Here is a 15,921-nt window from a genome sequence, read left to right on the forward strand (position 1 = left end):
AAATACTCAGTTATTCAATTGCATTTGTCACTGTAAAAACTTTCTTTCAGACTAAGAGAGCATTGACATCCAAGAAAATTTTGTTCATTTTTTAGTTAAAATCTACTTGCAAGGATGAGGTGAATAGATTTTTGAATGATATTGAAGAGTTACTGAATGAAAATGTTGCCATAAAGCAGGAAAATACAGAACAAAAATGTGATAACCTAAACCTGGTATGTTAATTTGTTCATTCACATAACCGTTAGAAGAAATAATATATTAATAAATATAGTTAGTCCCCCAAAAACAACTCAGGTCAGAGCACTGTTGAGAAGGTAAACATGGAAAAATTTAAATGAATATTTTTGCACAAAGTTATGTATATTTTTATTTCCTAGTTACCTTAAACTTGTACACAAATTTCCACAATTTAGTTATTTCTTTCACAATTCTTCTACTCTTTATAGGAGTGCGGAATGGAACCAGAGCAATGTACATCATCTGCACCCACTGGGAGTGAGAAGCGCTCTCACAAATCGTCGCCATCCCCACATAAAGGGTCATGTAAGAAGGGGAGGCCTAAACATACATGCCCTTTTCCTGATTGCCATTCTTCAGTCGTCCATCTCCCACGGCACATGAGGAAATGTCATGGATGGAGCCCCAGAAAAGCCCACTCACTCTGTCCTAAATTCGTTTAGTCTAAGAAAGCGAAAAGCTGAATCAAAAAGGAAAACAAAACATGTTTATAAAAGTGTTATTTGTCCAAATGACGAATGTACTTCAATTGTTGAAAGAATTCACAACCATTTAACTGATGTACATGGGATTAAGAGAGGCAGCAAATTCTATAAGAAATGCCTACAAAATGCTTTAAGTCATGATGTGGAAGCCCTAAGTTCAGCTGAGTCATCTGAATCATTTGGCAGTGATGGCAGTGTTTCATCTTCGCAGATGTACAGGCCTCCAGCGAAAAAGACAAAAACCGAATCCCATGCCATGCACTCTCCTAGTCTATACAATACTGTTTATAATAGTGGAGGAAGCAGTGACGAAGGATCCAGAAATTCTGAAATAAGCGTTGATGAAGCACAACTTCGCGAGAACACAATTACTCCTGTGGTTTTCGATGAGAGCTTGCAAAAGATTTTTGACAAATTTGAATGTTGGTTAAAAGGGGCAGATGGTGGGAAAAAAAATCATCGTTCTGCTGTACAATGCAGAAGACAAGTCGAATTAGTTGTCAATTATATCGATAGTTCAACTCCATCTCTAAACAATATTTTGCATAAAACGATACTCCGTGAAAATTGGCTAAATAAATTTGACCATGAAAAACAGCCTGGAACTGTGAAATCATATCTTGGTTTATTGAATCAATTTTATGGGTTTTTAAAATGCGAAAATATAGATGTCAATACTTCAGTAGAAAGGTTAACCAGTCTTTCAGACCAAGTGAGACTATGGGCTAGGTCATTCAGAAAACAAAGCAAGCAATGTTTTTGGGAAAAATGCATAGATGACATTGAGGCAATAAGAACCCCCCAGCAAATTCAACAATTTGACACTTCAGAAGTTGCTAGGGAGGCTATTTGTCTGCTTGGAGAGTACCAAGAGAAAGAAGAACCACCAAGCCAGCCTGAGTATACTGCTGTAAGGGACTACCTCTTAACTGACCTGTGTATCAACAATGGCAGCAGATCTGGAACACTAGCAAATATGACTCTTGGTGAGTTTGAAAGATCCACGGAAGAGGATGAAAGTTTCATTGTGAGGGTGCAGGACCACAAGACACTATCTTCTCATGGCCCTGTGAATGTTATTTTTAATGCATGTCTTTACAGATATACTAAAATTTACATTCAGAAATTCAGAAATCGTTTGGCAGATGTTAACACAGACAAAGATTCGCCAGTTTTTTTAACTTCTTACCAAAAGAAAATGAAGTCATTGCAAGTTGTTCCCAGATGGGATCGTGTTGGGGGAACGTTTTTGGGAAAGAAACGTCTATGGGAGGAGCAACTGCCTTCAGAAAAGCTGCTGTATCCGCAGTTCATGAGCAGAATGAGGATTTACGTGGGGACTTAGCGGACCTTATGGTTCAAAAGCAATCAACAGCTGATCGTTACTATCTGTTAGAAAATAAAGGGAAATCTGCTGTAAGAACTTCAAATGAACTGGCAAGGATTATGAGGTCATCTGGTCAAGCTGATATGGAAGAAAACACAGACACTCTTCAGGTGGAAAATTCAGAACAAAGGCACAAATGGACACCAAGTGAAATTTTGGAATTAGGATCTGCGTTTTCTGAACATATAAAGCGGAAGTCAATAACGTTAAGGCAGGTTAAAGAAATCACTAAAGGAATACCTATTCTACAATGTATATCCCCGAAAAAAATTTGTGACAAAATTCGCTCATACTTTGGGACAGATGAATCGGGAAGTGAGAAGTCACCATCCTTGCCGGGTGAAATAGAATCTTGTCAAGAGCGTATGGAGCGTGCTGGTCTAATACAACCAAATGTTAACAATGGTATGTTAAAACTTTTTGGGAATTGATAATAAGATAATCTGTTTACATGAAATATCTAGGTTAGTTATACTTGATCAAAAGGAAGTTCCAAAGGGATGAACAAATACTTTTGTCCCAGGGATACTTTTCTAGAATTTAAAGATCAATGCAGTGAGACTCAATTGAGTGTGATACCTAGTGGGATATCTTTGCAATTTCTAGTATACTCTAAAAAAGATCTGATTTCTCTTACAGATATTACAGATTCAGTTTCACAAGACAATGATATTAGCAGAGGAAGTGGTATGTACACTAACTGTAATAAGTAGGATTATTATAGAAATTTTATATGTACATTTTCTATTGAATAATTGAACTAACACTTATATTTTAGAAATTACCAACAACCCAGATGAATATGAAGGGTGGATCATGTCAAAAATACATTTACATAATCCTTCGTTATCATCGGGCAATATGCTCACTTCATATTGCTATGTAATCACATCAATAGGTTTCTGTCTTTGTATCGCTGGGCAAAAGTGTTGCATCTTCAGACCACTGTATCATGTCATTACGCTGTTATAGCCCGATGACATGAAGTACATACATGCTGTTTTATTTCATTCGTTTATAGCTTCATGTCATTGGGCTATGAGCCATGCCGCATGTGTCAGCAGTCTCGCACTTAAAATGAACCACTATATTCAATATAACTTGACGTTTTAACAGCTCAACCTCGTGACGATGTCATGTTTTCTTGGCGCTAAAAGCTATTAAAGTCTTGTAAAGTTTATATCTAGGATTGATTTTTTCTGGTTGAGATGGATAAAACAAATGAACAAAATAATTATATAAGCAGTGCAAAAGCTATACTAAGGACAGCAATCAATGAAATTGATCGACTTGGTGCAGATTCGGCGACAACGTCAGGCATGGGACTGGGTTCATCACAGCCATCTACGTCGGGAGCTATGAACACAATAAACAACAATGTCAGTATAAATCAAAGCCTTCAAAGTAGAGCTCATGATAACTTTCGGTAAGATATGGTGCAAATAATTATTTGCATTCCAATAGTTTTCATTGTGAAAAACGTATTTTAAGTAAGTCTGGCTTACATAGGGAGGGCAATTTACGCTCAGCTTTGAAAAGTACAAAAGCAGAGCTTGCATTTATTTTACTCAGTTTTTGACAATTAAAGTCTGCAATTACTGCAAATATTAATGTTTGTGTACATTGCCTAATTGGTAATCTTTGTGTTCTTTATGTAATAATAGGAGAGCATTTCCGGGATTGTGTGGAAGGAGCTTGAAAAGGTCACCAACAAATGATGTGAAAGGGAAAGCACCAGCTAAAAGAATAGATATGTCACTTTGTTTCAGCCTAAGGAGACATGGACTCATAACTTTTGTTTACTTGGGTGTGTATCAGATGATATTTCCCCATCAAAAGATGAGATCGTCCATCTTCAAAATGCAGGATTAGGAAAACAGAAAATTGTTTTCCCTAATAAAAATGCAGATCATGATGGTTTGATGAACATTCTTGAAAAGGAATATCCTAAAATAAAGGAAGGAGGTGGTATAGAGCTTCTTCGAGCAGTTGGTGGAGGAGGAGGTCAAAGAAAGCTTGAAGTTTTGAAATCTGGACCATGTGGATATACCATATCATATCTGCGAAACATTATATGTATTGGACAGGCAACAATATATTTACGACCGCTGCAGAAGGATCTGGATCTAACCGCACTGGCCACTACAGTAAGTGTTTGTCGACATCTTTTTTACTCAGTGTGATCTGGTTCGTAGAAATTAAGATTTGATTGACTGCAATGTTGAATAATATGCAAGTGTTGTAGGTTGTTTTATAATAGAGCTTTTGTAAATTCTGAAAGATGAGTAGCTATAGCATTGCTGACATAACTCAATGTCAACACAGAAAATTTCCAGCAAAAATTCCCTGCATATTCTTTGTGCTACATGATAAAAAATATATAGCAATTTTCTATATTGATATACAGTTTACTCAGTTTCCGCTTGTGTTGATGAATATCAACATGAAAAATGTTTTATATTTCTTATATGTAGATGTTGTCATTGCTATTTGAACCCTTTGAGTAGCAACACTCTTCCCTTGATGAGTAAAATCATCTGGCTTTTAGACAGAGTAAAATAATAAAATAGGGCACATGCCACTTGAAGGGTTAGTTACTGGTAACATTGTTTATCGTTTACCTCAATTATTTTGATTCCTTTTTATTTATATAATTATAGATTTCTGAAAAAGATACAAGTAACAGTCCAAAAGTAACTTGCCGTGCATGTGGAAAAAAATGTAACTATGGTCATCTGAAATACCATCGGGAGAATGAATGTAAACAGTGTACTTTTATTGTGAAGGTACCACATGTATTAATGATAATTATAGTATCCACATTGATGTTTACTGATCAAGCACATATATAAGAGCAGTGTGCTCTAATTTTTGAAACTAAATGAATACTCATATGATTACAGTAATCCCTAATATATTTTTGCTACTATTGTTTTTGTGGTGAAACTTTTAACAGTAGTTGGCAATGTGTGCATAGGTGTGGTACGTCATACTACACCCTTTATACAATAGCAACACACTGAATTGTTCTCTCTGAAGCGGTAGCATGTCGACATTTAAATGGCTAAGTAGTGTACAGATACTGTTGAATATGATTGGTTTACAGTTTGATGTGATAACAGAGGGCAGCGAAATATAACAGCGAGAGGAAAACCCCACAGCAAATCTCTTTATTGTGTTTTACAGATATGGTTTCCAGATTATCCCCACAAAAATAGAAATGCACTGTTTTGTTATTTGATCTGTTGAGATGGGAAATAGGATATTTTAGCTGTCCTTAAGCTAAATCAGAAGATCTGCTAATCTTGTCATGCAAAGGAGTCAAAGGGACTTGTACCCAGCACTGCTCCAGCTGCCTTGTCCCCAGGCGCTTTAATACGAAATACTTTAGACTTACATGAAGTATCCTTCCCAAAAGCCCCTTTGCGCATTGCCTGCTTGAATACTTCATATGAATCTAATTGTAATTTAGGAGAAGCATTCAGTTTTCCCAGTACTACACGCGTAAAAATTGATCAGGTTGTTTGGGTATGATGAAAACAGGACTGAAAAATGTTGTGCTGCACCCCACAAACATGCTTGTCAACAAGTGCAACAACCTGTTGAGCTTTAACAAGTTGTTGCAACTGGTTAACAACCATGTTGGTAGGTTGCAGCACAACATTGCTCAGTTCTTTTTTCATCAACCAGGAACAACGTGTGCATTTTTACATGTGTACAGTATACAATCATATCAATGCCAGCCAATTCTCACTTAAGGTTTAAATTAATATTTGATAGGATGCAGAAGATAGTTCTAGTAGTGGTGATGAAGTAGTTGAAGTTTCTAAAGAATCAACAGCTGCTGATAATGAAACCAATACCTGTAAATCTAATGGTCAATCAGATTATGAAACAGAAGTATGTATACATTGTACATGATATTTGTTCAAAAATGAAACATCTAGAATTAGTTGATCAATCAGTACTTTTTTACAAAATATTAATATTATCATGGGCTCCAGGCCTTTGGGGCTAACTTTAGGTTAACATTTAACCCACTGTTTTGGTTTATGTATTTTCGTTTAACTGGGTTTTTTTTTGAGAGGTAAACTACTGTATTTGATCCAGAAATTTATACTATTTCAGTGCTTATGGAAATGCATACTGACAAAGATAAAGAGGACATTATCCAAGAGTTTAGAGCAGACAAAATCATTCAAGGAACACAAATGATTGATATAGATCGAATGTTCAAATCTATGCTAAACCAACTAATGCGTATTTACAAAAACCCAGAATTATCCATTAGGAAAGTACCTGACATTAGTTTTACTGGTGAAACTGCAGCTGACGTTGGGGGACCAACTCGAGAGTTTTTCTATGTAGCAATAGACAGCCTTGTCAAAGTTGATGAAAGATCTGGCAATCAGCTATTTTTTGGAGTACTTGGGCACATGTTACCGCTCTGCAGTTTGGACGCCCTTTCTGGTGGGTGCTTTCTTATGGTTGGCAAATTATTAGCCCATAGCATATTACATGGAGGTTCAGGCCTGGTTGGTTTAGCGCCACCAGTTGTCAAATACATTGCTACAGGTTCAGTTGATATTGCCCAGGCAATTGTGACAATGGATGATCTTGGAGACATCGAGCTAAAAACATTACTTAAACAAGTAAGTTATTATGATGTACACTTAATAATATGCATGTGTAAAAAACCTAGTCATAGCAACTGGTTATATGCTATTTTAGAGCTTAACCCTTTAGGTGGCAATGTGCCAGGATGCACCTTACTATTATTTTTCTCTGTTAAATGCCATATACTGTATACGATTTTACTCGTCAGGGGAGAGTGCCAAATTCAGAGACCATGTTATGTACTCGGGGTCTAAAAGTGCTCAACCAATCACAGTCCACCATTTTCATTTTTGCCATAAGTGATGCTTGCAATACAATTAATTCTTATTAGCTTAGTAGAATTATTTTTGTAATATTGTCACCTGGTTTTCTTTTGTATACATACCCATGGTTCCAAAATGTTTATACTACTGTACAACCATTCACTTTAATTATTTTTTATAGGTGCTTGATTACAGCTGTCACAGTCTTGATGAAACTGATCGAGACAAAATTGAAAGTCTAATGGTGAGACATGGTTTGAATGACCTTCCCCTGACAGATCAAAACAAAGAAAAGGCAGTTCAAGACATTGTTGTTGCAGAAGTACTGACAACAAGAACAGCCGCACTTGATGCTATATTTAAAGGAATGAACACATGTGACCTTGGGACATTGATCAGGGCCAATCCATCTATTGCATCTATTGTGTTCCCTAGTCTAGAAGATGTAAAAGTTGATGTAAAGTTAATGAAGGCCAGGTTTAAAGGAATTGACTCATTTGATTTTGATACTAACGAAAAAAGAAATGCGGTGCAGTGGTTTCTTGATTTTTTAGAAGAAGCTGACAAAGAGTCAGGTATGGGGCCATGGGCAAAATGTGTGACACTGTTTAGCTGATTTTTGACATTCCCAATCCCCATTTTAAAACTTCAGAAAAAAAATTTCACTGATCCACATAAGATTTCTAAAGAAATATTTCCAAGTTCATAAACAAGCTGTTGGGAAATTTGCTTTGAATTTTAGGTTAATCTGGGATTAAACGAACTAGCTTTTGAACAACCGGCCCCAGGAGGAAACCTTGCCCTTGGTACAATGTTGATAAGTTTAAAAGGAGTGGTCATAGTGGTCATTATCCATCCAAAGCTTTTAATTTTATTGTTTTAACACCCGCTACCACCTTAAGCATCATATATTTCCTGCAGTCGGACTGTTTATTATTTTTCTATTAATGACTGTTATTCTGTAAGCACAATTATAATTAGGCGGCAAGAGAGCTAACAGGATTCAGTCGTTAGCTGTCGCTGGTATGACAAGTGATAGATGTTGTAAAATAGTCTAATATACCGGTAATAAGAGTCTTTGTGTTTGTTATATGCAAATCAGGCCTAATGATTGCAGAGTTTTGTAAAGTTTTGTCGACACTCTATTACATCACCCACTTGTCATACCAGCGACAGCTAACAACTGAATGGAAACTAGCCTTAAGACTCACCCTTAAGACCCATACAAAATTGCCACCTAAGATCGTCCAGACGAATTATCCGTCTCTAGTATAAACAAAGCAAATGTTAGTACACTATTTTGAACTTTCATTCTTTGCAGACCCAGTTTCAGGAAAAAAATTGACATCTATATTGCTCATGTTCATAACTGGTTCACAAATCTTTGTGGATGAATTCAAAATTGAATTCAACGATGATCCCACGAATCTCTTCTGGAAGCAGCCCCAAATTTGCAGCCCCTCCCCCCAACTTCTCCGTTTTGAAATATATAATTGGCCTGAGGAAATGTAAGGTAGTCTGGACCCCTCCATCCTTCCTCCCCCTTTGCCACGACTCTGATAACACAAACACAATCGTTTACATACATCAGAAGAAAATTGCGCTAGAAATTCTCGAAAAATTGCAAATGTAGACAGGCTTTAATATTAATTATGTTATGTTAAATGTTCCATATGTTCCATGACAAAAGCAACAGTATTCAGGTATATGTCAACTTCATTGTTAACACTGAGTTGTTTTGGATCAATGGATCCTTGTAACTCTATTTGTGCCTCACCACTCAATGGACACTCGGTAGTTGGTACAACAATTCCATCAGAACTAGGAAAACTCAGTCCCATGCTATCAAAATAAATTCCATAGCTTTCTTGTTCTCTCTGTAGGCATTTATAAGATTGTCAAGAAGTTACATTAAATTTTTAAAGATGTACTCTACATATATTGTAGTGTCTGAAAAGTTTCATTATTGTACACCATCTTGTTATAGATTTTGCCATGAATAACAACAAGTATATATGTTAACCCATTTAGTGATAGCACTCTCCCCCTAACGTGTAAAATCGTCTGGCATTACTGTAGACATAGTAAAATATTAAAGTAGGGTGCATCTGGGCCCATTGCCACTTAAAGGGTTAAACCGGATAATACAAGCACAAATGCTGGTGCAGCATGAATTAATAGTCAATTTTTTGTTTTATCCACATTCAAAATAACTCGTTCAGCATTAAGTGCTTGTATTATTAGGGAATGCTGTTATAAAATGCTAGTGCAAACCAGATTTGCACAATGTATGTACCCACCTCATTTAGGTTTTCCCAGACTTCTTTTGCAATTGTTCCATGATGGTTAGCAATTCTAAATAAACCTTGGATCCAATGTTGGTTTGGAGTTAAATTTCCTGTTCCTTCAATAGGATGATTGTCCCATCCCTGAGTGAATTTTTCTAAGCAACTGTTAACTCTTGGACCAAAGACATAATGCAAGCAAAACATATGAATTTCGTCGTTAATATCAAGGTATCCTTCACTTTCAAGAAAATTGAACAAGCAGTAAAATGTGTATACACAACAAACATAAACATCAACCCAAAGTCGTTCTATACGCTGATTGTGTACACTTTTTCCGTTGATAAAAGAACCTCTATCTGGATCCCTTTCAGGATGGTTAAACATGAATCGAGCAACATCAATGTTTTCGACACCTTGGTCACCTCTGACTCTTGATGGCAGTCCATGAATGCTTACAGCTTCAACAAAGGCTTCAAGTACTGTTTGGGCATTGTTGTTTGTATTGGATTGTAGGTACATGATCTTCCTGGAGTAGCCATCAATACAACCATGTATCACAAATCTCCATCTATTGGAACAAATAATATGCTACAATGTATTTCACTATTTTTGCTACACCACATCATTTCCCTGTTGAACGTTATAGACCTTGGTACACTATAGTAACTTAAATAGTGGTTGTTTTCAGCAGCATGGCATTTTTGAACCGGTACAGTAGATAAAGCATGTGGAACTGGGTGGATGTGTACTGCGCACAACACCTGAGCACCACCATAATGCAACATGCTAGAAAAATGTACTGAACAGACACCTCTTGGTACAACTTAGGCAGCTGCTTTGCTTCAGGGTTGCTCTGCAGATTTTAAAAACATACCTGATTAATTTGTGATGACCATCTAAGTGCCAAAGAGCAAGTGGGCATGTCACATTGTATACTCTTCTAGAAATTGGTGTGAGTTGTAGAGAACGTAACAATACACCTTCCGGGTCTGATCTTATCATCGCTTCTCTTACACGTATTTGTTGTACATGTATACCCCGTGCTCGCAGGAAACCAGTCATTCTTCTGTAGCCACAGTTCGGAAATTCAGACACTAACTGCTGTATAATTTTATCTAATTCAGGATTGCTTATCGTAGAATAGGTTCGTGTGACTGATAGACCATAGTCTTTTAGTCTTCTGCTGACAGTACTGAGGCTCACTCCAAGCATTTCACTTATTTGTGGAAGGGAAAAATTGTACTCCAAAAAAAGCTTGATTTGCTCTTTAGGAATATCAAAACTTGGCCTTCCTCTGCACCCGGAAAAAACTTTTTTGGGACTATACCCCATGAAGATGTCGTTATCAAGCTGCACCATGATGCCTTTACTTCTTGAAGTTGACCAATCAGACAATCAATTACACCCTCATCGTCTGGTGTTGTTAAAGAAAACCTGTCCAAAACACCTAAAAACCAATCAAGGCGAAATGTTGTGTTATCAAATTGGTTGTAGCTAACATTATAGCTTTCCAAATGCGACAGTACGTCTACTAAAAACCTCTTTCCGTACAACTTCAACGCTTCCATTTTTAATTTATAGCAATCATCAGTAGAAACTGTTTAAACGTCAAGTTATATTGAATATAGTGGTTCATTTTAAGTGCGAGACTGCTGACACATGCGGCATGGCTCATAGCCCAATGACATGAAGCTATAAAACAGCATGTATGTACTTCATGTCATCGGGCTAAAACAGCGTAATGACATACAGTGGTCCGAAGATGCAACACTTTCGCCCAGCGATACAAAGACAGAACCTATTGACGTGATTACATAGCAATATGAAGTGAGCATATTGCCCGATGATAACGAAGGATTATGTAAATGTATTTTTGACATGATCCACCCTTCATAGATGATGATCTTCCTAAAACTTGTGACAGCGAGTATGCTCCATCAGTGCATAGTTCTAAACGGACATTGACGTCACTTCTAACCATAGAAGAAAAACACTTATTTACTAAAACCTTTTCAAAGCTCCTTCACTCATCCAAACCCGTTGTTATGAAAAAAGTGATAGAAACCTTGCAGAAGACACCTCGGCTTTCCCATTTGTTGGAAACATTTACTCACCGCCAATTAGCTGATAGAGTGCGCTCAGAGCGAAAAGCCATTGTTTGTACCAAGCAGAAAAAGAAATTGAAAAGTAAGGCTAAAAAATAGTTAATTAAATATTTAAACCTTAAAAGTCAGCCAGGCTCAGCAATCTCATTTATATATAACAGAACTTTTCAACAAAGTATGACAGATATGCAAGTTTATAGTAGATTGTTTCAGCAACTATTTAAAGTATATAAGAAAGTTCAACTAAGGTTTTACTCAAACTACCTTATTATTATACTTTAATGCTTTGGGACTCAAATTTACGATCTTGACTTTCAAAGTTTGTTTTGGACTTCGAACATTCGAAACGCGTAATTGCGAACTTTGCACCGAACTTCGCAAACACGTTTTGAGCAGTTTGTGAAATCTACAATAAGCTTCTAGGTATTGTTCTGAGCAGATAGCAGCATAGCCTTGGCTAAAATATACAAGTGCTTTGGTTCACACTCATTACACTTACTACAGTTCCACAGCGAATCCCTAAACAACCATTTCTTGCAAGGTCCAGACTTGACAAACAACTTGACAGGCGTCCTATGCAGATTTCGTAGTGAACCAGTCGCTGTTATGTGCGACATCGAGGCAATGTTTTATCAAGTCAAGGTACCGAAGGCATGTCGAGATTTCCTTCGCTTTTTGTGGTGGGAAAACAGAGACACATTGAAAGAACCCGAGGAATACCGAATGACAGTTCATCTTTTCGAAGCAGCTTCGTCTCCAGGCTGTTCAAACTTCGCCCTTAATTCAGCAGCTGATGATAACGAAGAGACTGTCGGCGAAGAGGCGGCCAAATTTCTTCGACGCAATTTCTATGTTGATGACGGATTAAAATCAGTATCGACCGTGAACACCGCAGTTCAACTAATTCGTGATGTAAAGGAAATGTGCAAACGGGGTGGGTTCAACTTCCACAAATTTACTTCAAATAGCAAAGAAGTCCTTGAACAGATCCCAGTGGGTGATGGAGCAGAAGAAGTAAAAAATCTAAATTTTGAGCAAGAAACTCAGTTGACGGAGCGAGCGCTTGGAGTCCTTTGGTCCATCGAGATGGACGTGTTCAAGTTCACCATTGCTCTTAAAGAGCGTCCCTGCACTAGATGTGGCATTCTTTTGACAGTGAGCTCCGTATTCGATCCTCTTGGATTCATCGCACCAGTACTTCTAGAGGGAAAATCGATCTTACAAGAGCTCTGTCGTATTAAACTTGGTTGGGACGACCCAGTACCTGAAGATATGCGCATAAGATGGTGCAAGTGGAAATCCGAGCTAAAGGAGTTAGAGTTGTTCTCAATTCCACGTTGCTACAAGCCAAAGGACTTTGGTCCCATCGCGAAATCCGAGCTTCATCATTTCTCTGCTGATGCTAGTTTTAAGGGATATAGTCACAGTGCAGTTACCTTCGCCTGGTTGACGTTAATGGCAAAGTCCATTGCTCCTTCGTTCTCGGAAAGTCGAGAGTTACGCCATTGAAAGTGGTAACAGTGCCAAGGCTGGAGCTCACCGCCGCAGTTGTTTCAGTGAAAGTGAGCGAGCAATTACATCGAGAGTTGGATGTGACGATTACGAAAGAATTCTTCTGGACTGACAGTCAAGTAGTTCTGGGATACATTGGCAATTCGGTTCGACGATTCCACGCATTTTTGGCCAATCGAGTACAGCGAATACAAGAAAGCTTGTCGTTCGAGCAAAGGGCGTATGTCGACACAAAACACAACCCAGCAGACGAAGGTTCTCGGGGTTTACGACCAAGCCAACTATCAAACTCTAAATGGATTAACGGACCAAACTTCCTGTGGAAAGACCAAGCCGCCTGGTCAGATGTGACGAAAGCAAGTGGAGACAGCCTGGCACTCCCAGAAGATGACCCCAAAGTGAAAAAAGTTGTTTCCTTTGCCACAGTTGCTGAAGCGCCGTTTCCTACATTACTAGAGCGAGTCTCGTACTTCTCAGATTGGCATCGAGCGAGAAAAGCGTTTGCGTTGTATCTTCGATATGTAAACATCCTTAAAACCAAAGTTAAGGGTGAAGAATATAAGCGCCGTAAAAGAAAGAAGAACATACGTAAGAGAGCTATGATTCCCGTTTCTGTTGAAGAGTTACGCCAAGCTGGAGTAATAATTATTAAAGCCGCTCAACGCCATGTTGATATGAGTGTTTCGAACTCCGGTCCTTTAGCAAACCTGGATCCATATAAAGATTCGGAGGAAGTTATTAGAGTTGGCGGTCGTCTTCAGTTGTCAAATCTGGCCGGGGAGTGCGTACACCCTGTAGTACTACCGAAAAACAATCATGTTACAGATTTGATTGCCAGATATTTTCATCATAAAGTTCATCATCAAGGAAAGGGTATAACCCTAAGTGAAATTAGAGAAAATGGATACTGGATTCTCGGTGCGTCCTCGGTTGTCTCTCGAGCCATAAGTAAATGCGTGACCTGTCACAAACTACGTGGAAGTGTTCAAGAGCAGCGTATGGCTTTATTGCCACCCGATCGTTTAGAACCTGCGCCGCCCTTTACAAATTGTGCTGTCGACTACTTTGGGCCTTTCGTTATCAAGGAATGTTGCAAGGAACTTAAAAGGTACGGAGTTCTGTTCACATGTATGGCATCCAGAGCTGTACATATCCAGGTCGCAGTAAGCCTTGACACAGATTCCTTCATTAATGCACTCCGCAGATTTCTAAGTAGAACAGGTCCCATTCGGCAGTTACGAAGTGATCAAGGTACAAACTTTGTAGGAGCTAAGAGACAATTAAGAGAAGCATTGGAAGAACTAGATCACGATAAGATAAGACAGCAGTTGCAACACGTCAACTGTGATTGGTTTGAATTCAATATAAACGTTCCTTCGGCTAGTCATATGGGTGGCGTGTGGGAGCGACAAATTCGTACTGTTAGAAATGTGTTGTCAGCGATTCTCGAAAGGAATGCTGCCCAATTAAATCATGAAGCGCTCCTGTCTTTCATGTGTGAGGCAGAAGCCATTGTAAACAGCCGTCCCCTCACAGTGGAGTACATTAACGACCCTAAGTCTCCAACCCCATTAACGCCCAACCATCTGCTAACCATGAAAACTAAAGTATTGCTACTTCCACCTGGTGTTTTCCAATCGGCAGACATGTATTGCAAGCAGAGGTGGAGACGAGTTCAGCATCTAGCAAATGAGTTCTGGATTCGGTGAAAGGAGTATTTACTGGCCTTGCAAGAACGACAAAGATAGAAAAAATCGCGCTGAGATTCGACAGTAGGGGATATCGTGTTGATTAAAGATGATGGCGAAACTACCCGCAACCATTGGCAACTGGCTAGGATTGTGGAAATCTACGAAAGTGCTGATGGTCATGTTCGTTCCGTGAAATTAATAGTTGCTGATGGACAACACAATCGACAACAATCGACAACAAAGGAAGATCAACAATCGACAACAAAGGAAGATCTACTAAACAATCAAGATATCTGGAATGCCCTATCCAGAAGGTGGTGTTGGTACAAGAAGCGTAAGACGTATGAAGTCGATTCCCCGTCGAGGAACCTTGTATCTTTTCTTCTATATAAACATTTAGTAGTATTTAGAATAATAATTATTTTGAATATAATAATTAAGAGTGAAATGTAATAATTTCAGGGGAGCCATGTAGCAGCTTTCAGCTTGATTAAGCAAGAACAATAACAGGAACCTTTAGTAATTAGCGGTTAATATGACGCGGTAGCAAGTTCCGATTTGAAGCATGCAAACTTTGCGTAAATCACTGTTTTCGCTCAGTTGGTTCTGTGCATTTGTCAAGCACAGTTGCACTTAAAATTCGTGTCGTAAAGTACAAAATAAGGTACACGTTTATAAGTATTTCGTAGTCGCACCAATAGTGGATATCGTGGTTTGCGCATCGCCTCGACAAGCGGGACAGTTATGTAAGTTTATTTTTTACAATTGTTTTAGTTTGTGTATAGTTCTTTGTTAACGAATAGTTTTAGCAATTTGCATGACTAGAGTGGAATGATCGCCTTGTTTTAGAACGCATGATGTCCATCTCGGTAAATCTTTAGTATAAGTGCATGTAAGCCAATAGGCTTCTTATTAAGTAAGTGGATTGTTATATTCTTTAGTAATGCATGAGTTTAGTTTTTCATACATTCGTTATTTAGTTTACGACAACTATAATCGACAACTCTATTGATCCTCGAGTAAGCTTTGTTACCTGTTCAAGACATTAAATTGTTGCCTGTAAAATATATCCTGCGTTTTGTTTCTTCGAACTTTACAATGCGTCGTGACGTAAGCAAAATCTTCATCGTTTCACATAAAGCTTGCGCTGCGGCCGTTACAATGTATATATATCTATATAACTATATATCTATATAAACATATATCTATATATATATCTATATATATCTATATCTATATCTATATATCTATGTTTATATATCTATGTTTATATATATATATATATATATATATATATTTATATATATATATATTTATATATATCTATATATAT

The 15,921-nt window shown here is 37.9% G+C and overlaps 2 protein-coding genes across 2 annotated transcripts; one reads left to right on the forward strand and one right to left on the reverse strand.

The window, feature by feature from the left end:
* Positions 1-8,647: 8,647 nt before the first annotated feature.
* LOC114535453 lies at positions 8,648-10,639 on the reverse strand. The gene is made up of 3 exons (XM_028556760.1): positions 10,155-10,639; positions 9,293-9,848; positions 8,648-8,869 (listed from the first exon to the last, which is right to left on the reverse strand). Exons 1-3 carry the CDS (start codon positions 10,637-10,639, stop codon positions 8,648-8,650), a joined length of 1,263 nt encoding a protein of 420 aa, XP_028412561.1.
* A 2,857-nt stretch (positions 10,640-13,496) lies between these two features.
* On the forward strand, positions 13,497-14,606 carry LOC114535455. Its single transcript, XM_028556761.1, has one exon. The coding sequence runs from the start codon at positions 13,497-13,499 to the stop codon at positions 14,604-14,606; it is 1,110 nt and encodes a 369-aa protein (XP_028412562.1).
* Positions 14,607-15,921: the final 1,315 nt, after the last annotated feature.

This window comes from Dendronephthya gigantea, unplaced genomic scaffold, assembly GCF_004324835.1.
Source record: "Dendronephthya gigantea isolate DGI-Jeju-01 unplaced genomic scaffold, DenGig_1.0 000118F, whole genome shotgun sequence".
Classification (NCBI taxonomy): Eukaryota; Metazoa; Cnidaria; class Anthozoa; order Malacalcyonacea; family Nephtheidae; genus Dendronephthya; species Dendronephthya gigantea.

What these genes read in the sequence shown, in the direction of transcription:
- LOC114535453 (XM_028556760.1), bottom strand. Translation starts at nt 10,639, where the DNA reads ATGGTGCAGCTTGATAACGACATCTTCATGGGGTATAGTCCCAAAAAA. An exon ending in GGTCATCACAAATTAATCAG is followed by an intron (nt 9,849 to 10,154) that starts GTATGTTTTTAA and finishes TTGTTCCAATAG; the next exon opens with ATGGAGATTTGTGATACATG. An exon ending in TCTGGGAAAACCTAAATGAG is followed by an intron (nt 8,870 to 9,292) that starts GTGGGTACATAC and finishes AAATGCCTACAG; the next exon opens with AGAGAACAAGAAAGCTATGG.
- LOC114535455 (XM_028556761.1), top strand. Translation starts at nt 13,497, where the DNA reads ATGATTCCCGTTTCTGTTGAAGAGTTACGCCAAGCTGGAGTAATAATT.